Source organism: Poecilia mexicana, unplaced genomic scaffold, assembly GCF_051168715.1.
Source record: "Poecilia mexicana isolate PSO_F unplaced genomic scaffold, ASM5116871v1 scaffold_2, whole genome shotgun sequence".
Taxonomy (NCBI): domain Eukaryota; kingdom Metazoa; phylum Chordata; class Actinopteri; order Cyprinodontiformes; family Poeciliidae; genus Poecilia; species Poecilia mexicana.
Window position 1 is genome coordinate 36671455 of NW_028263371.1, and position 21871 is coordinate 36693325.

General features: G+C 39.6%; 2 protein-coding genes across 7 annotated transcripts in view; one reads left to right on the forward strand and one right to left on the reverse strand.

Annotated features, from left to right (window-relative positions):
* The first annotated feature begins 100 nt into the window (after positions 1-100).
* On the forward strand, positions 101-13373 carry tfg (trafficking from ER to golgi regulator). Of its 3 annotated transcripts, none has more exons than XM_088015435.1 (8): positions 101-261; positions 3129-3339; positions 3446-3529; positions 4860-5006; positions 5469-5635; positions 5749-5902; positions 11228-11320; positions 12185-13373. In XM_088015435.1, the coding sequence occupies exons 2-8, from the start codon at positions 3156-3158 to the stop codon at positions 12598-12600; spliced, it is 1245 nt and encodes a 414-aa protein (XP_087871561.1). In that variant the 5' UTR covers positions 101-261; positions 3129-3155; the 3' UTR covers positions 12601-13373. The 3 variants fall into 3 exon arrangements, with proteins under 3 accessions (XP_087871561.1, XP_087871555.1, XP_087871562.1); XM_088015429.1 differs by having other exon boundaries at positions 102-261; positions 3125-3339; XM_088015436.1 differs by having other exon boundaries at positions 103-261; positions 3125-3339; positions 5469-5636; positions 5753-5902.
* Positions 13374-14842: 1469 nt separating this feature from the next.
* The window catches only part of abi3bpa (ABI family member 3 binding protein a), a 30959-nt gene continuing 23930 nt past the window's right edge, over positions 14843-21871 (reverse strand). For all 4 annotated transcript variants that reach the window (XM_014997248.2, XM_088015413.1, XM_088015417.1 and 1 more), the window contains 9 exons: positions 19660-19785; positions 19288-19377; positions 18996-19205; positions 17670-17775; positions 17041-17120; positions 16789-16818; positions 16553-16711; positions 16299-16421; positions 14843-15794 (listed from right to left, as the gene is read on the reverse strand). In XM_014997248.2, coding sequence (XP_014852734.2) covers positions 15679-15794; positions 16299-16421; positions 16553-16711; positions 16789-16818; positions 17041-17120; positions 17670-17775; positions 18996-19205; positions 19288-19377; positions 19660-19785 — 1040 coding nt within the window. In that variant the 3' untranslated portion in view covers positions 14843-15678. The remainder of the gene's footprint in view (positions 15795-16298; positions 16422-16552; positions 16712-16788; positions 16819-17040; positions 17121-17669; positions 17776-18995; positions 19206-19287; positions 19378-19659; positions 19786-21871) is intronic.

Genomic DNA, 21871 nt, shown 5'->3' on the forward strand with positions numbered 1-21871 from the left:
TTCAAGCTATTCAAGATATTGACTATAGAAGAAATTTAATCCTGTTCATCTATTCAATTTAGAGGGGAGTAGTCCTAACACACTTTGTTCCAGACGCTCTGCGGCTGCGCGGAGAGAATGCCACGTACTGGTTGACGTTGACAGACTGGATGACACTTCCTGATGCTGGTTCCTGGACTTAGCTAGGCCAGCTAACAAACTAGAACTTCACGGTTCGGGGAAACCTGTGAACACACAGCGTGGTGAAGTCGTCTGATTCAGGTAAAATACCTCATTGGTTTGGATGTTTAGCTGTAATCACTCAGTAGATTCTATGTCATCACTGTCTGTTAGCTGCTACTACTTAGCGGTATCCGGCTAATGTTTCGTTTGCTAACTATATAGCTAACGGTGCGTTGGTTCACCCAGAGACTGATTCAGCAGAATTTCAGTTTTCAGTTTCCCATACATGCTATTATTTATAATCCAACAGTGTATTGCCTCAATACGCTGTTGGATTATAAAGTAAACTTTTATCTAGCTGTATGTGCTTGTTAATTGTAGAAACACGTCTAAGTCGATTCTTACTGACCTTTGGGGTAACCTGAAATTGAACTAAATCGTTTATTACATTTGCATACTGTTGTACATATATTTTCTAAAGTGATTGTTTATTATGTTCGGCTTGTGTAGCCCATGTATCTAGTACTGAAAAGGCCTGGATTGTCAAACTTAACCAGTCACACTGCGTTGTTGTTAATGTGATAAACAAAGTTGGGCGGCTCTTTTTTTGCGGCCGCTAAACGCAAAGTTGGCATGCATCATTATTGTATTCATTAAATTCCAGAGATTTTTGCTCCATGAAATCGCAGAGTTTCTCGGTGTCGCCATTTGATCTGCTTGTGTGCTAAAGGTTAGCAACAACACAATCCTTAGCATCTAGCCAATTACTCATCTGGCCAGGACTGCCAAAGCAGTAGGATTTCTGCAAATAAATCCACAGCGGGGCTTTGTTTGGCATAAACCTCTCAGATACTGAATCTATGGGAAGATAATAACTGACATGTTAGATCGCGGCTGATGTTAACTGGGGATGGGCAAAAGATTGACTTAATCACAGTATTTTGTAGTATTTAATGTGTCAGAAGTCACACTGAAGAATGTTTGATAAATCCTTCTCTCTCTTTTTTTATTTAAATAAAATTTGCATACAGAGTTTTGAGGCTGGATGAAGCCATACAAATATAAATGCTGCTCTGAAAATGCAACCTAAACCTTATCACAAAAGGTTACTTCGCTACAACAGTAACACTAATCGATGATTCACTATTCATAAATGATACTTTCACTTTTTGGGTGATGTTTGCAAACATCATCAGTTGTAGTTTATCATTACCTCTCTTTAATCCCCCCCCCCTCCCACAGTGTTAATAATGATCGTACCCCATCTGTAATGTTAATGTGGAAAAATAAGATGAGTTTTGCTTTTGTTTTGCTTTTCTGCCTTGTCAAATAAATTGTGTATGTTACCAGCTTGTTTTCCCCCAAAAATCTGATTATAATTAAAATTGATTTGAGCTCATTACTGACAAAAGAAAATGTAGCCGTTTTTTCCACTCTGTTGTTTTGAGTCTACTCTGAGATTAATTTTTTTCTGTTGAAATCTAAACCTAAGTTATTTCTTTAATATACATACAGGTAATCAAAATCTAATCATATAAAACACAACCAGGAATGGAGAGGCTGGTAATTAAATTAACTAAAATCTGGTGAAGAAGGAATGGGAATGTAGAGAGGTTTAGATAAAACATAAAAGAAATCCTGATGATTGCAGTAAATTGTCGTGGTTAATGTTAAATTAAGGTGAAAGACTATTCTTATCAAGAAGACTGAGCGTTCTGGTCAAAGTCAACATGAAGGCTGTCTTTGCCACTTCACAGGCTGACGTTTGACCCTTAGACTCTTCTGTTCATTGAATCTCTGATGTTATTATTTTGGTAGGCTTTTCAGATAATCAGAGCCCACCTGGAACTCCTCAAAGTAAAATATAATCAGCTTAAGATGGCTTAATAAAGAACTGTTAAATACATCGTTTTTGCTGTAACATATTTTAGTCCTACACGCTTATCACTGCAGCCACCCACCTGACCTGATCTGCTGACATACTTTTGAGGAATTCCTGCTTGATTTTGTTGGGCTCATGACTGGCATCTCACAGATTTTTGTAAAATTGCCTCGCAGAGAGAAAGTGATGTTCATCAACTGGGACGGTCGCCAGGGTAGAGCCTGACAGCTCGTGTTTTTTCCTTTTTTTTTTTTTTTTTTCTCCAGGCATATGATCAGCTCAATTCAGAAGGGATAATTTTTGCAAAATGTCACAGTCAATTTAAAATATTTGCCAATAGTGATATTGTGAAGCAGTGTAGTTGGGGCTTTACATAAGATGACATACTTCACTGGGACTCTACTTTTGCTACCAGTTGATGCACAGAGGCATATTTTCTGTGTCACTGTGTAGTGGCAGAATAAACAGCAAGTCTATTCATGCTCATGACCTAAACATAATGACCCATTTACAACACACACACACCCACTGTCTTACCCGGTTTTTTGTTTTGAGTTGTCTAATAATTGTGTTCACTAGCCTCAGTGCTAACATTTAGCTTTATATTGTACAAATCTAGAACTCAACCCAGAACAACTGGAACCAACATTCAGTTTCATCAGAAGAAGAATCAAGAAAAACCCCTACTAGTTTATAAATTAATTAGTTTATAAATTACAATAGTAGTTTATAAATTACAAACTACTTATTCTTATGAAACATGGGGAACCAATATGTAGCTTCATACTTTTATCTGTTTGTCTTTCGTTTGGTTTTGTTTTGTTTGTATTTCCTTCTAATTCATGTAAATAACTTTGAACTGCCTTGTTGCTGCTACCTTGCTTTACCTCAGTGGTTTAATATATAGTAAGTGTCAATCTTAACATAGAAATTGATTTAAAAAAAAGTTAACACATTTACATAAGACCGTTTTTAGAATTCTTATTTCAGGTGTTTTTAAAAGTTTGAACTTGAATTGTGAGCTGTAAAATAAGGGGAGATGAAGTGTTTTTGAACGTGCCCCTCTTGTTCCTCGGTAAGGCAGTGGGAGCAGCAGAGATCAGACGACACCATGAACGGCCAGCTGGACCTGAGCGGCAAGCTGATCATCAAAGCCCAGCTGGGTGACGACATTCGACGCATCCCTATCCACAATGAAGACATCACATACGACGAGCTGGTGCTGATGATGCAGCGCGTCTTCAGAGGCAAGCTGCAGAGTAACGATGAAGTTACCATTAAATACAAAGATGAAGGTGAGTCTTCCCCTCTTCTGAACCGAATGCAAGGCGCGTCTACCTCTGTTGCATCGTATAACTTCAGCACGTTTTTTTTTTTTCCTTTTGTCTTTTCTGTTTCCAGATGATGACCTCATCACCATTTTTGACAGCTCTGACCTCTCCTTTGCAATCCAGTGCAGTAGAATACTCAAATTGACATTATTTGGTAAGCTGTTTCTTTTTTTTCTCTCTCACATTTTTACAAAAAGATAACAAATTTTCTTTCTTTACGCTGTTCCGCCAGCCAGTCACTGGAGAGCAGTGGAGCTTTTGTTTTCTCCATGCTCTGCTCTGTGACTCGGTGTCTGTGGAATTTCACTGTGTCTCCTAGCATTGGATGAGCAAACAAATAACGACAAGTGATGGTCAGATTTATCACAAAACCCAGTCGTGGCAGTTAGACCGGGTTATAAAGCCTAATTTAAATTGCGTACTAGCCCTGTTCACTTTAGCCGTAGCTCTTGGAAGTGTTTCTATTTCGCCCTGTCATGTCGGTCAAGGCTTCTAACTGTCAGTAGTTTTTAGTAATTGTAAGTTTCTTTTTTGAAAAGTGTTCGATTTCTATATAAAGTCCTTGAAGGTGCTCGATATTCCACCTGCACAGTTTGATGAGAAAAGACTCTTTACAGGTGATTATTTATAAGCATAATGTGAGCAGGAGGTTCATTTACCTTAACACTTTTTGTTCAATATAATATTTATTATACCTAATAGCTTAATGATCTGTGTAATTGAGATAAAGGAGATCTTATATTTCATATGTTAAAATGATTGAAATTGGAGGATGTTTTTTTCTTTACATTAGTGTTTTGTTCTCAGACCTGTCAGATGGACAGGGTGTGTGAGAGAGCTTACAAAACATAAACTGTTACATTTTAGTTTGTCCCTGCTTTGTACAACACCATCACAAGACATTATTTATAAATCATATCATGTAATCGTGTATTAAAAATGTCGTCTTTAGTTCATTTGTATTGCTTTTAACTCCAAAGTGTGGTGCTGTAAAACTTTTCAAACTTTTTGGAAAGTGCTTGAATTTTGCTGTGGGAAAAGCGTACGAACCACGCGTTAGTGCAACAACTGGAAGATGTTTTTCTTCTTTGAAACGAGGGCGAATCGGTACAAGCCCGAGCTTTGGATCAGATGCTATGACCTCATCTGGAGATTACTGCCTTGAACTTGTGCCAAGTTTGGAAGGCGTAGATCATGCCTGTGATCTCAGAACGGCCAACATCTTGAACCGGGGCGTTGCGCCCTGAGCCGTTTCCACAAACACCGGGAAGCCGATACGAGGAACCGACATGGAAAAAGAAATGTCTACTCCTATTTATTCTTTCCTAATTTTCTCTGTCGATTCAGAGTGGGGAGACGAGGGTTGAAGATAGTTGTTGTGAAAAGAAACATTGGGTTAGGTGCAGGATTCTGCACATAATCCTGCCAGTTTATGACTGATTCTTTCATCATTTTTTTAATGTTGTAATTGTTTTTATTTGCAGTGAATGGTCAGCCGCGGCCTTTGGAATCCAGTCAAGTGAAGTACCTGCGCAGGGAGCTGATTGAGCTCAGGAATAAAGTCAACAACCTCCTTGACAGCCTGGAGCCGCCCTCAGAGCCTGGAATGACTTCCACGGCGCCTGAAAACGGTGAGCAGCAACTCGCCTTAACTTGATGCGCCTTCAACTAACACAAGAGAAACTTCTATCTTTGTTTCTCCCTTCCTGTTAGGACTTCCCAGAATAGTTCGGAGGAACTCCCCAAAAGTAGCAGATCGTTATATTTCATAAGGAGAACTGAAGGAAATGTGTCTTAGACTCTGACACCAGACTGAGGCAGTTTATTCAAGTCTCTATTAAAACACACATTTGATTGTTTTAGCAGGATATTTGCGAGCAGCAGCTCTCTGAACGTCTTATGCACAATTCATTTCGACCGAAGCCGTGTAAGAGCAGAAATGGGTTCTTACCACATCAGAGCAGTGAGCAAATATTTTGTGCGAGTCTATTCTCTGACTATTTTTGTAATTCTCTCTTGACGCTTCTAAATGCCGTCTGTTACTTGCATTTAAGGACTTAAAAATGTTCCGTCTTAAATTCGTTTTCTTCTAGAATCGTTGGATGGGCGTGAAGGCAAAGTACTGACGGCAGACTCGACAGTGAAACAGGCTCCTCCGGTCAGCGCAGCCAGCATGTCGGCCTTTGACCCTTTGAAAAACCAGGACGAGGTCAACAAGAATGTCATTTCTGCTTTTGGCCTGAGCGAGGACCAGGCCCCAGGTACGGCACACCACACTGCCCAACTGGGACGTCTTCCCCTGGAAAGCGTTCAGTTTTGTCTCTAACGTGCTTCTCTCTTTTTAAAAAAAAAAAAAAAAAAAAAAAAAAAAATGCAGTTGCTCCCCCTGCTGCTGCAACAGAGGATCGCTCAGGGACCCCTGACAGCATTGCTTCCTCCTCTTCTGCAGCGCCTCAGCCAGGAGTGCCCCCTCAGCCACAGTCTCCTTATGTTGGCGTACAACAGGGACCCCCCGCTGGAGTTGATGGTAAGAAACTGACCCACAAAGATCCCCTGGATTAATAGAAGGGAAAAAAGACATACTTCATGAGGATGGTAAGACACATCCCGATAGAGAAAGAAGAGCGATGCTTTGTTTTACAGCTGCGACGGTGCATTATTTCAAAGTTAGCAGCAACTTAGCCTTACAAACACTACCTTCAGGTTGTGTAGCTTGAGAAATCTTTTTTTTGTAGTCCTAATGGGAATTTTTGCTAGCGTTTGTAGAAGCTACTCTAGAGCAGTGTTTCTCAAACTTTTCAGGCTGAGGATCACTTAACCCATTAAACAAACTCTCCAAGGCCACCTAACTTAAAAGTGCCCCTGCAATAACGCAACATGTAAATGTATCATCTAAATATATCCAGCCTGAAATGACAGTATTAGTCTCTTAACTAATGAGAAGTGGTGCTGTTTTAGACATGTGAAAAGCATAAGCATGTCGAGTTATTTACAAATTCCAATTCACTACAAGTGTTGTGTGCATTAACATCATTTTAGGGCTATTTGTAATTTAGAAGCACAATAAAAGAAAAAAATAGATTTGAGTTGCTTTGGCAGAAACAAAAATGCTCTTCTGCACCAAAAATTATTCACCCATTTCTATGAGCTGTTTTTATCTATTGTAATTATTCACTGATAAATCATTTCTAAATTAAATAAAAATTACAGCAGCTGGTTTTAGGCCACTTACTCATTATTGTTTTTAACCACAAGCCTTTGACAAGCTAACTGTACATATCACACTGTGAGCTGAGCTGCATATAAATGGTTGTTTAGATGCAGTACCTTACGAACCACTAGGGGGCGCCTGTTGACCACCAGTGGTCTGGTGACCACAGTTTGAGAGAGATTGCACCAGAGCTAAAAACTAGAAACCAAATGCTTGGTTAATGTGATGCAATTAAAATTGCTGGGGAATATAGGATTTTGTTGGATGAGTGTTTATAGTCTGTTGATAAATTTTTATGGGTGTAGGTATATTTGCTTTTAGCTGCAGAAACAGATTGTCTCTGATCAATAATAGTTTAGATTTGGGAAACTGAATGAACCTCATCAGGGAAAAAGTAACTGAAATTTATAGCAAATTTAAGGTGCGCTATATTCATTCTGGTTCACATCGACATGCTTTTGTTTCTCCCTTACTCACAACTTCGTACTTCCTAGACTTGTTTTCTTTTTCTTTGGAACTCACATTTATGATGTCATGAGTGTTTTTGAATGAAAAATCACCACTGCAATCCTGAACAAAATAAAAACAAAAGTATCCAAGGAGGTTATCTCACTAATCAGAGGTCTTGCCATTACTCTTCTCAGTGTGTAACCTGAGACTCCTACATGTTTGGCCCAAGCCAAAAGCCTGATTCAGATAGGCTCATGAGGGATTGTACATCTTTGCTAGAGAAAAAAACAAAACAAAAAACAAAGTTAGTTTTTAACTTTGTGTGCGGTTCTGCTGAAGTGTTACTCTATTCACATTTATTTCAATCATCTCTGCGGTCCATATTTTGCTAACTTTAAGTAATAAAACAGGAATAGTCTTTATTACTTTCAATTATGTGACTAGAAGCAGCCAAACGTTGTGGGAATATCAATCAAATGATGTTTTGTTTTTATATCTGCTCTCTTCAAAGCCATTTTTAGGGATTTCAGCTTTAATCGTTAGAAAGTCTTCAGGTGTTTATGTTCTAAGATGCACATTGCGACAAATCATAAGGTGCAGGTTTTGTTCACCGAGTTTGAAAGAAGCAGACTGGCTGCAGCTGCTGCTTTATGTGGTCAGTGTTCTCTTGGTATGGGTGGCACAGGTCTTATTTATTAGAAATCTGTGGAGCAATACAAACTATTTGTGACCAAGAAGCTCTCTCTTATTTTTATAGGCAAGTAAACAAGATGGAGAAAGTTATGTAAAGTTTGTTTTGGTTACACGTTTCCAAGCGGTTGGAAGTGATGCTACAAAGGCAGTATGGTGCCATCGCCGGACTACACCTTTAAAACCACAACTTTTAAAAAAAAAAGTGGAACTCTTTCCCTTTTTTTCAGCACAGCTTATTTAAAATTCTATATATTTCAACATTTCTGTAAATTATGGAATTACTTAGCTGTGGGGGGAAAAAAACTGAAAATAACGTCAATGCTGTTGTATGGATCGCTGTTCTCCGAACGCGACGGCCCTGTCGGCGTCGGTAGATGTAATTTGTGACGACGTCCCATTCTGCGTGCCACAGACAAAAAAGTAGGGTAAAATTAAAGGTCCTGGTGATTTAAGTACTGCATTTTCCCCTATAAGTCAGTACAGAACCATTGTTTTCCTATGATTCATTGGCAGATGTGATTTTTTTTTTCTTATTACTTTTATAAATACATCTCTTATGTCCAATATGGTACCAAGTATTTTGTCTTCATATCTGTCCCATGGTTTTATTCTCCTCACTTCCAAGGCTGCAGATGGTTGGCACACAGAGACCATAAACCCGCCCCTGTACAGACTGCTCTTTTACATTGTGGTTTCTTCACTCTTCACCCTCTTACTACTTTCTGTGGTTGCAGTCTGACAGCCTTGAGGCAAATCAGACCAGCCAGTCTGCGCACAATATTTTATATAGTAAAATATGAGAGTTTGAATGCCAACAGAGCACTTGTGTTAGCCAGAAGTCATCTTTTAATGGAGCCTTAGACTGCTTGTTAACTTAAGAATGCTGCTAAAACAATTTGTGAACAAATGGTAAAAAATTTGCCGTTTTTTATTTTTTTTCTGACTCTCATTGAACTGTGGTAATAATTTCAATCTGTACAACCACCCCCACTTCCTCCCAAAAGTAAAAGAACTAGACATGTATTGATCAAATCTACAGTTGTCTTATTTGTGTAAAATACTCGTTGCAAAACAGGATTTTGTTTTGATGACTCCCATAGTATCAGTTTTAACGAGTTCCTGTGATTAAAGAGAAAATGTTAAGTTTCGGTGAAATCAACATTCAGATCTGCCCATCAATTTTACATAACAGTGCTCATAATGGACAACAGATGATGGCAACACAAGGAAAAAAAGAAACAATTTCACACACATGGCTCCTCTTACAGTAAAGACCACTGTGTGGATGTTCATGTGGCGACAGGATCCGTTCAGCCAAGTATTTCGTTGAGGTGTTTCTAATGCAGAGCATTGTGAGAAGTTATAAGTGAAGACTTGGCTTAAATGACATGCATGAAAAAACACTGGACCTATTGAATTATGGATCATCTTTAACATGTTAGAGATGCATCAACAAGAAAAATCTGTTGCTTTTAATTGAGCACTGTTTTTGTCCAGTAATTGGCCAATCAGAAACTAAATATCCACTCAGTGAATGCACCGTACTTACTTGGTCTTATTGGAAGTTATTGTGGAGGGTACGCTGATAAATAATTGCCTATTTTACTAGTTGAAACACCATATTTGTCTTAATATGCATTATTACAGTGGCAACCGTCTTGGCGCCACCGCAGAACCTAACTTCCGTATTTTCGCTCTTTTTTGTGTACAGCCAATCAGTGCCAAGGAAAAGGAATGGCGCTCCAGGATTGGTTCCTTTGCACAGCCAGTAGCGAGTCAAGTTCTTCCCAAGCTGCATTTTTTTTCCAAATACTTTCGATATGATTTATGAAACAATCCACAAATAACCAAATTTATCGCAAACGGATAAAGTGTTTTGTGTGTGTGGAGTAACGACCCACACACACAAAACAAATCCACAAATAGGCAGGATCGTGACAGACAGGCTCAGTTTTTATAGTTGAGATTTTTTCTCTGAATTTCTTTGCCAGCTTTTATTTCTGAATGGATTTTATTGGACAAAGATGAATAATTTGTGATGCTTCTGTGGTGTCAGTTGTTAAATAGTTTTTGCAGTACAAGAGTAAATGAGCTATGCTATTATTGTTTTTGATGGATTTTATTGGGGTTTACTTATGCGTCATGACCAAGAGGAGCGTACTGCGTAGCTCTGTAATTTTGGGCAGGTTTTGAAGCTATCAACATTTGATTGTAGAAAATATATTTTACTCACAGAACCTAAAGAGGAATGGAGTAAAATCTGAATCTCCTTTTCTGCTCTATTGGTAAGAAACGAGCCATAAAATCTCCGATCAGCGTCTAGCTTTTTTTTTTTTTTTTCCAACCGGTGCTGTGCTCTCTAGCTGCTTGTGCCGTCACCATACTCGTATATACCCAGTGTGAGATCTGGAAGTAAAATTGTGACCTTGTTTAGGGAAAACACTGACTTGCCAAGTCTCTGCTTGTGTGTTCCACACTTGAACCTTTGATGGAAAACCTGATGAAAAAGAAAAATGTATTGTGTGCGTTTTTTTTTTTTTTTTTTTTAATCTTAGCATAAAATCATGCAGCTGTGTTGTGGTTAAGCAATAAATTATATATTTCTGTTCTTTTTGCAAAAAAAAAAAAAAAAAGGAAAAAAAAAAGATAAATGTATTAGAAAGTCAGATGCCTCTTGAGAAATATTCGGGTCTCTTCAGGATGTGATGATGCCAAACAATGAAGTCTCAGTTTGAAGAAGAAGTCGCTTTGCTCATATGATATTTGCAAACCAAAGCTGTTTATTTGCTGTGAGGCAGAGGAAAGGTGCTGTCTTTCTGCAGTTTTAACTACTTGCGCACCTGCGTTCTGCTCACTTACTGAGAATCAGACTGTTTCCATGACGATTTGAGCACACGTCTACAGACGTTATACAGACAAACCTAACACCGTCTGATCTTTTAAAAAAAAAAAAATGTAAGGGAGCCAAAAAAACCCCACAATGTCAAGAAGTTGTAAATCTGTCTCTGATGTATTTGGTAATGAGCTTCTTAATTGGAGAAGCTCGGTTAACTGTAATTTCACCGAAAGCTGTGACACCATCAGAAATTAGTCGTTATACAAGCTGACTGATCTGTGGGGATGAGCTGGAACAAGCAGGGCCTATAAAACCTTTCTCGCCCTGTCGTCCATAAATGTAATTTATGCGCCGCACTCGTTGTTTTATGGAGGGTTGTTGGCCCACTAATCGTGCTAATTAGATTTTAATTGTTGACTGAAGTGCTGCGTTTCCATCTCGAATAACGAGCTCTGAGGAGGAACTGAGACGGCTTTGCAAGAAGAAACCTGAAAATGAAGCTAGACTTCTGGTTTGGCTTCAAAAATGTAGGGCATGATTTATAGATTTATGCCATGTTTAGCCTATCTGGTGTATAGATTAGGTAATAGTGCTGTTATGGAGAAGTAGTAGTTTTATATTTGGAGTGTTTCTAACGATACTGCTTTTCACTGCCTCCTCAGGTCAGGTGTATCAGCAGTACCAGGCTCCAGGTGGATACCCTCCTCAGCAGCCAGGTGCGCCACCGCAGCAGCAGTACACCATGCCGTATCCCGGTAAGACGGAAACTGGGCAGGATTATAGGGGAAAATGCTTCTGTATTCATTTAATTTAGAAATAATCTGGCAGCAGAAGCTTCAAGTTTCTGCTCAAATGCTACAATTCTTCCTCACATAATCTATTGTGTGAGGAGCTTTTTCCTGGAGAGCAGGAACCACCTTTAAAAGACTGTTCAACTATAATTACAATCAAATATAACAAATAACAAGAGCAGCTAGTATGAAGGGATTGCAAAATATCATTCAGGAAAATTTGTTTTAGAAAAATCTTTCAAACATCAGCTTCTAAATAATCAAAAATGCATTCATGTTTTTAAATTAATATATTTGTATTAGCAAATGTTTTTTTTTTGTATATTTGGATCCCTACTAGCCGTTGCCGTGACGACTACTCTTCCTGGGGCCCTCATCATAAAAATAAACAACAAATATTCACACTTAATATAACATTAGTGGCATAGCATATTGATTAATAAATGTACAATTTTAACACTTTATGTAATAAAATAATTAAACAGGGCTCAGGCTGAATGCTCTGGCAATTGTTACATTTGAAACAGATGGAGGGGAGTTCCATGTTTTTGTTTTTCTAAAACTAAGGTTTTTCTTGTCCAGAATTCCATTTAAAAATGTTTTTTTTTTTGTTTTTTTTTTGGGGATGTGATTTCCTTTTTTATAATTGCTAATTTGCACAAATGATTAATCATGTGTTCATCCATGTGTGTGTCAATTGTTTTTCTTTCTCTTACCATCCTCCTGCCAGGCTAAGCCTGTCATATTTCCATGGTTGTTTTGATGTTGACCGATAAATTCACATTTAATCATTAAAGAAAATTCACAAGATGTCCTCCTACTTCTCAGCTGGATACAGTTCTCAGCCTGGAGCCCCTCAGCCTGGCCCTCCACAGCCTCAGCAGCAGTTTCAGAACTACCCTCCGCCCTCCTCCCAGGCTCCTGGCCCCGGTTCGGCCCCAACTCCTGGCTTCCAGACCGGCCAGCAGCAGCAGCAGCAGCAGCCGCCTCATCAGCCTCAGGGAGCTCAGCAGTATCCACCCGGAGCCTTCCCTCCCCAAAACTATACCTCCCAGGGCTCCCAGCCTGCCAACTACAGCATGCCACCGAGCTCCCAGCCTGGCTCAGGGTTTCAACCCCGCCCGGGCTTCACCCCGCCGCCAGGCACTGCCGTCACTCCTCCACCCGGCGCCGCTAATCCCTACGCCCGCAACCGCCCCCATTATGGTCAGGGCTACACTCAGCCGGGACCTGGGTACCGGTAAAAGAGGGCAGTAGCAGGAGGTAATAATTCCTCGCCCCATGCCCCCCTTTACCCCCCATTATGTGGCTCCAACTGTTTAAGGTGTGTGCAGGAAAAAAGGTCTACTGCTCTACAAATATCAAGTCCAAATATAAGAAAAACAGGCAACCCCTCCCTCCCTGTCTGATGGTTAGTGTTCGTACACACCTCTCTCTGTTCTGGTCCTGATGTTTGCTCCTCACCTTATTTACCCCCCTCCCCCACCCCCCCATCTGTTCTCCTGCCACCTCCACCGGCTGTTCTGCCCTCCTGTGTCTGTCGTCGTAACAACGGACCCAGTCTGTACGCGCACACCTGGGAGACCAAAACATGCTGTTGCACAAACTGTTCTTCGTCCTTTTCATGATGAGGTGTTGTTTTGCGAGTGGGATCAGAATTTGTGATAAAATTCTTCAACAGCTTTGAGTTTACTCTGTGTAGGACACTACGACAAAAGTTAGCCCTGTTTTTTTTTTTTTTTTTTTTGATTAACTTCACCACCATGTTGGTATTAATAATGTGTCTGCCCCATGTTGGGAACACTATAGCTACAGGTTTAGGTAATGAAGGCTTCTGTTGTTTAGTTTCATACCGTCGGTCACCTCCAGCACAGCTTGTGTTCCTTTCTTTTCTTCTCACTGGTTTTTACTAATGTATATCAAATCAAATTCCTCTCTCAAATGAGATTAGTTGTTTATGTATAAATGTTAACTCTTCTTTTTTTTTTTCTTGAATCTAATAAAGAATTGAGACCCAGTTTGAGTTGTCTGTCTTTTCTTAATGTTTTGCAGCTTTTTATTCAGTGTTTTTCTTAATCTTTTACTGTGGTTTCTGAGTTCATGTCTGTTAAGTATGGTTTGGACCGTTCCCTCTCCTCACCCTGCTTTGGAAAAACTGCAGTAATGCTGCTTATTTCTGCTTTGTTTTTCCTGCCTGTGGGTTGTGCTTGGCTGGGACTTGTGACATGGGAATATGTGGTTTGGTCTACCACGTGAAACCATCTGAATACACAAAGTTATTAATAATTTGGTAAAGCGTAAGCGTTGAAATCTCTTAGCAGCTGCTAGCTGAGCATCCTTCATGTGCTCCGTCACGCACTGAAAAAAATGCAAAGTTCTTCAACTTGGCGTGCTTTCTCTACACACCTATTTTTGCTATTTTGTTACACATTTAAATCTTTATCATAACCTTCAGAAGTTCTGATGAACCCTGAAGTGTAAAGGGCAACTATTAAAAATATTAAATTAACTATTTTTCTGATCTTAGCTGATATTGCTGTAGCCTGTTTTACCCTGGAGACATTAGCAAAAAAAAAAAAACACCTGAAGCATTTTCTAATAAGCCCATTCTAATTGTAATGTTGCGTTTCTAAATTATAAACAGTCTAAAACATGGTGGTTTGGGATGAACAACCTTTTAATCTCAATTAGATTCAGGTTAGGACTTTGACTAGGCCATCCCAGAGTCTTGATGCTCTGAAACACTTGAGTGTGAGAAACCTAACAAAAAAGAAATGAAGGAAATTTGGAAGTGGGCAAGCACTTTTTCACACCATTGTCTGTTTCCTTCCCTTTAAATCTACATTCACAGATCCTCTGATAAATACAAGAAACAATAACTCTTAGTTTTTTTTCATGTCTGCTAGTTTGGAGCTGAAATACATGTATCAGTCACTTTTATTTAAAATGTAAGTAAACGGGTAAAATGAGTATGAAGTTGGTAAACAGCTTGTCTGTCTCCAAAGGCTGAGTAGTGAGAGAAGAAATCCTTCTAGCTGCACACCATCCAAAACCAGAGGGAGTGGTTGTCTGAAAAAGCAATTCTTAAACCAAAAAATATTATTAGAACAAGTTATAACTAATGTAACAGAGCTACTCCAGAAATACTGGGGCCATAAGTGATGTAATTCCAGAGAATGTCCCAGTATTACAACTTAAAAAGTCAGTGATACAACTTCATTTGACCAAACCAGGGATCAAGGCTCTGCTGAGTGCTGCAAATCAAAGAGTACAAAGTCTTGAGGTCTTCTTCAGAAATCAAAATAAAAGTAATATTTGTCGAAGCTTATTTATGCTATACATAAATCAGATTTGTAACACTTGTAAACTCAGCTGACAGATGGGGGGAACAAGTCGCTCCTATTGGTACTAAAAGTCTTAGAAGTTTGGAAATCTGTACCTAAACCTGCCCCAATGCTTTCACAATAAAGAAAACGGCACACCAAGTATAAAAACAAAATTTATTGCTGGAATTATAAATTGCACAATAAAGTAAAATCAGGAAAGAAAATTATGAGCAATATCAAGTTATTTACATTTTGCATAATGATTTAAAAAAAAACAAATATGTTTTAGATATATATAAATTTGACGTGTACTTGCCTTTAAAACAAAACAAAAAAATCTCAAATGCTGCTTCTAAACTTTTGGCTGCCCTACATTTAAAGGTTAAGATTTGTGAAATGTATTAAAGCAGAGAAGCATATCATTTTTGACACCATATACATATATGAACAGAAGTTTAACATTGTGCAATCTGCAACTGATTTTAGTCCCTTAGTGGCTGCAGAAGCTCAGTTCTGCATGTCTATGTATTTGCACTGTACATGTACCGTGAAAGCAGTATTTTCTGTACACCTTTGACCACAGTACGTGCTCTCTGACAGAGAAGTGTTTTCTCCTTCAACATCTCAAACGTTTGACTGCATACAGACTGTTCATTAATAACCCTTCGATAAATATTATTACACAAGTTAATACTGTGTGGGAGCCAGCTTCCCAGCAGTATCTTTATGAATGCTGTATGTTATTTTGGTTCTGTCATCCATTGTGAGATTTGTTTGTTTTTTTTGTTTTTTTCTCCCATAAATATAGAAATCTAGTTAGGTTTTAATGTATGTGACCCCAATAGTCCTTTAAAAGTTCACACCTGAAAGGTTGGAGGGAAAAAAATCAAACAGATATTGCGGTCCAAGAAGACGGGGTTTAAGTCCGGTGAGGTCTTCCTTCTCACCGCTGATAAAGTTATCATCCAGAGCAGTCAGGGGAATTTTTTTTTTTTTTTACCACTTTCCAGGTATGGGTGTGCCACACTCATACCAGCCAACGTACGTCACATGAGACTTTCCTCCGATCTGTCCAAAGCTGACCGGTTCCTGTCTCAACGCTCTGAAGAACCCTGTCAAAGGAGACGACAGACAAACTGGTAACGGGTGAGCAAAATGTAGCTCCTGTCATATGTTCTGAATCATATTCAGTGAATTAGAGTAATAGAAACCTTTAAGCAGAAATTAAGCAGTCTTTTCTTTAAGACCACATTTCTGTATTGAAAATGTTCAGGGCTTTTCTGCTGTTATGTTAAATTTTAGACTTTAATGTACTGCGAGCAGAAAATCAACATATTTAACAAAAAACAAAGGCTTTAAAACATCAGTTTGTGTTAATTCATCTATTTTTTTTATTGATTTATGTCAGCGCTTCTTTATTCTGTGTGAAATTATGGTCAAACAGACAGCTTGAATGATTAATGAAAACAGTACTTGGTGTGCAAGTTTGAACTCATCGTGGAATAATTTTTGTCTCATTTTAAAATAGTTGCAAATCTGTGCACAAGAAGAACCACAGCTGAAATACATCATCAGAAGCAGAAAATGAGTAAAACGTTCGTGCTTCTGAACCGTACCTTGCCTGGTTGGTAGCTGGTCAGCCAACATTTGGGTTCCAGTTCGACCGTCCAGGAAGGAATCCACAAACTGACAGTGGTCTTCTCCATACCCCGTCTGATCCCCGATGTTGTAAAACTTCCCTGGAGTTGGAAGAGTTACCATTTGTTTGCAACAGTAAGGCTGTTCTGCTTTCTCAGATCAGTTCTAATTTAAATTTGGAGCTTGTTTTTGTATTTTTTTTTAAGCAATTGTTCATATTATGCATAAATACCATTGAGGGAGTCGCTCAAGTAGATCTTGTATCTCAAGGAGTTGCAGAGCTGGATTCCCACGAACTTCCTGTACCAGGTCCTTTTTATGTACTGCTTCCCGTTGCATTCAGAGTAGGCATCGGATTTAAATGGGAACTGAGTCCAGATGGCATCTTTCCCTGTGACAAGATGCAAGGCTTCAACACACTGTACGAAGAGAACCGAAACACTCTGAAGAAAGGAACGAAACATTCACCTGATGCCTGCTCGCTTACGCGTGGATCGGCTGCAAACAAGATGGAGCGCAAGTCAAAGTGCGGTAATAAAACGTGCAGCAAAACTCCAGACATTTGGAAAGCAGGCTCTAAATAGCTGCTGAGTTTACAAAGACTTGAGTGCTGATGACTGAAACATCACAAAACTATAATACAACAGCTCAAAATTATTTTAAAAAAAAAGTTGTCCCTCTTATGTGACAATAAAATCAAATGTTTTTTTTAGAACTTACCTGATTCTGTGTTAAAAGTGACAGGATCACTAGATGGTCCAACTCCAAGCTCATTTTTTGGTGTAACTGTGAATTCATAGCTGGAATGGAGCAAAAATAAAAAAATGAAATAAATCAGTCATCTACACAGATAAAAAGAATTAAACAGCCTAATCTAAACTGCGAGTCTTCTCTCATCTGAAACCAATCCGTCTCCTGAGCTGGGAGGTAGCAGGTTTTAATGCCTTCGACAGATGAGTATGAGTTTACTCTTTAACCAACACACACACACACACTCACGCACTCACACACACACTCACGGTGGGTTATTCCACATGCTGCGTTCAGATGTGTTGGCAACGACCTGCCAAACTAACCCAACCCAGACGGGTTCTGGTGAGCGGCCAGAGATTCTAGGATCTAGTTTAAAAATCAGCGACCCACTTTATCGCCACATGTTTCTTCGGCTTTGGTGTGACTGAGAACATATTTGGTCTGTGTGCAGACCAAATATGTTTCAATGCAAAAAACAAAGCATTTGGATTTCTTTTGAGTTACAGTCGACATCGAGCCTAGTCAGTGTAATTCCTGACTGGATTTAAAACTGACCTGACGTAGGATGGACAATGCAGGAAGTGTCTGTGCCGTACCTGCTGTCTGGCGTGAGATTCTCAACGGCTGTGTGAGTCTGATTGGTCGTCAGGATGGACACTTCCTGTCCATTCGGTCCGGTGGTTGTTGATACCACCTCGTACTCTGATAAACAAGTCAAAGAAACATTTTCGACATGTCAGACGTTGTTAATTTTAACCAAGTATTTGAAGGAGGATAGAAAAAGGTGTGAGGGTCTGAATCAAAGAATGAATTTCTCACACGCATACAAACATTTCCTTCACTTGATGAAGTGATTCATTTATTCTTATTATTAAAAGATCCTTACATATCAAAATGCGTATTCAAGTAAGACAGAAATCGCTTTTAACCAGTTAGAAATAGTTGGGATTGTTTGGCAACCTTTAATAACTTGTCACAAGTCAAACCTCAAACTCAAACGACTGCGTTTACTGATTCAACATTTGTCTCAACGAGTTGATTTCTTCATCCTTTCTCGAATATGAATCTTGGGTTCCTGTTTTGTCTAAATATAGCAAAGACTAACTATGAGAAAGAAATAAGTCAAATTTATAGTCTGCCACAACCCCACGTTGAGGATGAAGTAAACACGTGGAAATACACACACTGGCCAGATGAGAGGAACAGAACATCCTGGCCTACATTCAAATCCAATTCAATTCAAAAATACTTCATTGATCCCAAATGGAAATTAAATGTTGTAACTCAAGATTCTTCAAAGTCGAGGCAAATATGAAGAAGCCTCTGACTGAAGGTGAAGTTTTTCAGTCTCGTGACGAGGACGGTCAAGGTTGGCCGTAATTTTCTTCATTTTATGTGAAATTCTTCTTTCCGATATCGTCTCCAGTGGCTCCGTTGTCGTCTCCAGAACAGAACCGTGTTGTTGAAATGTGAGAATATGAAAACCTACTTGGACGTAAAGAGACACTGAACATCTCGCCCCATCTTTAGAGTAAAACAAGGTAATGGCAGCATCATTCTATGGGTTACATTTCTTCAGCAAGGGAAATAAGGCTGTCTAATGATGGTCAACGACCCTAAAAGTAGAGCCAGAGTTACAATGGAATTGAAGCATGTATTAGAATGGCCAAGTCAAAGTCCAGAAGTAAATCCAACTAAATTATCTTTGATCCTGGACTATTTTAGGAAGAATAATTAGGGCCCTTTTCAGTCTCTATTTTTGCTGGTGTACATGTATCTTGTAACTTAGAGCTTTGACTGCTGTGAAAGATGGTTCCAGGAATGTACTCACTCAACGGGGCTGAACACTTTGCCTGTTACTTTCCATATTTCACATTGTCACTAAATTCAACTCAATACCCAAGACAGTTCCTTCTGTGTACCTCTGGTTTCGTTATCAGATTTCTCCCAGTCCAGAATGACGAAGGACGGGCAGCCCTCCACAGTGACCACGGTGAGGTTGGACGGCGGTGTGCGAGGAGGACCGGTGACGTTCACATCGCTGCCTTCCTCATCAGGGAAATAAGCCATGGAGGAGGTGATGGAGCACGGCTCATCTGGCTTCTTGTCCGTCTTGTAGATGACATGAGGAGCTGTGAACAGGAACAGGGAGAGTATTGGTTTTCCTTTTTTAATGCCGGTAAAGCTGCAAAACAGTCCCAATAAAAACCTTACCTATAAAGCGCTTCTTGCCCATGATGTCTACCTCTGATGCAGGCATGGAGCTGAATATGGAGGAGTTTTCATTTAGATCATAACGACTGCCTAGAAAGGCAACAACAGATGGGAGGTGGGGTTAGCTGGGGTCAGCCAGCAGTCCCTGGCAGCTCTTTGTGTCCTCCTATTTTACAGCCTTGGCCTTTGTCTGCAACCACCCAGCACAACACCTGCTATGGTCTACACTCAGATCTCCGAAATTCAAATGTGGCTCTTTTTTTTTCTGTCGCTCACGGCTATGTTTAAATGGGCAAACATGAAACTCTCTGGATCGTGTTTTGTACATGCTACGGCTCATGCGAATCGTTTAAAAAACGACGTAGCGCTTACTGTTAACTACTGGGACCACTGTGGTCGTCTGCTGCTGCTGGTGTTTGGGCTTTGGCTTCGGCGTGACTGGCAGGAATGACTTTAAGGTGGACTCCTTGTCTCTTTGCTTCAGATCCATAGGTTTATCTGAGGACAGAGAGCAGGGAGAGGAAAACAGATCGGTTTTTCTCCCACGTCATGCAACTCGCAGCCATGCACAGTTGTGATCCATCTGCTCTGGCCGCCCTCGGTGAGCCAGTCAGCCGCCTGTTCCTGGGATGAAAAGATAAAGTGTTGAGTCATGGCCCCTCGGACGCCTTGAAGGAAGATACCTGGTTGAAATTTTCTTCTGAAACAAAGCGTGCGTAGATCGATTAATACAAACCCAGTTACACTTGCTGTGTTGCCCCATAGGCATAGCAAAATGGCCAACAGGAACTGTGATTTGAAGATAAATGCCTTTTTTCCATCAGCTAACACTTATTTGAAAACTACTTCAAGAGAGGGTAGTTTCAAACTGAGCAGCATTTAGAGAGATACTGTGGTTTGGACTCCGGTAAAAATCTGAAGTTTGGGTCATTTAAGGAGTGAATGTCAGTGGGAATAACTGCCGTTAGCAACTGAGGCTGATTGTAATTTAAGTTCAGCCAGTATCTTCAAGAAAAGACTGAAAATACAGATTTTTCTACCTGGAGGACTAAGAGCAAAATCAAAGGACAAGACAAGAGGACAGCCATAAAACCTACGTTTCTCTCTCACAGAGGGGTTAAAACTTTTGATACTGGCAACACATCAACCAACCACCCAGACTCCTCCAACTCAATCTCCAATCTCCAGGTTCTCACTATCCATGAACAGCTGGTGACTGCCATCTCGCACAGAGCCAATCTCTGCTCCACTCAGGTAGGTGGAGTCGTCACCAGGCTGTTCCATCGCCTTTTGGACTCTTGCTTCCAAGAGCAAGAGTGAAGTATGTCTGATAATAGAAAGACTTCACCCAAAAATAAGTGAAGTGTCCTGCGTAGGACCCGAGAGATTACAGATCAGTGGCTATATTGACTATGCTTTCCAAATGTGGCGAGAGAATATTGTGTATCGGGCCTGATGTCAGACAAACTGGACTGACTTCTGTTTGCCCGTAAGGCGAGGCGATTCTTAGAGGAAACAAGCCTCACACTTCTTGATATGGTTCCCAAATACATGAATAACAGCATTCACACACCAGCATTTAAACTTTTTATGATCTGCTACATAACCTCTCCAACTTTCAGGAGGACATCTTAATCTCTAAACTACAGCAAGTGTTTTCAGTAATATCAAGTTAAGTAGCTCTTGGTTTTAAACAGAGTTGGGCAGTAACTAGTTACATTTACTTGAATAACCTTTTGATTAAAAAAAAGTACTTCTGGGAGTATTTTTTTACTATGCTGCACTTAATACTTTTACTTGAGTAAACACAAGTATCGCTACTCTTACTTGAGTAAAATTTCTCGATACTCAACCCAGTGAGTAACTTCACAGAAAGAACAAGAAGTTTGTTTTGGCCAAAAATCCACCTGACACAGACACACATCTGCAATCTTAGTTTTATATTGAAAGAAACTGAATTGGATTTTTCCCCCCCTTTTTCCTGATATTATTTTGTAATTATGTCATTTATATGAATTACTTAAATTTTGATCTTTGAAATACCAATATTAAATGATTGGTGTTTTGATCGCTTAGTATCTAAGTAGCCTTTTTACCAATTGTTTTTTTTTTTTACTGAAGTGACTTCTTGCACAGTTACTTTTTACCTTTACTTGAGTAAAAATATGGTGAAGTAATGCTACTCTTACTTGAGTTCAAAGCTGGACTATTCTACCCGCCTCTTGTTTTAAATACAGTTCTCTTCCAGGGCTTTGCTTTACAGTAACTTCTTTCTCTTTTCTGCTGACACTGATACATTTTCAGACCAGCTCAAGTATGGCACTTTTCAACAACACACTGCTTTGCTCTGGTTGCACACCTTAAAGGTCGAGATGTTCTGACCCCTTACAAGCAGCCTGTTACTCATCTGATCCCAATATCTGCTCAGCGTTCCTTACAGGAACATCTCAAAGACCAAAGAGGAGTCATGTGGAAGACACGTCTCTCTCACGGCACACTGAAGTAAATTAAAGACTTGCAGCGTCTGTAATATGGAGGTGGCAACATCATGCTGTGGAGATGATTTTCTTTGCCTTGGGAAAAG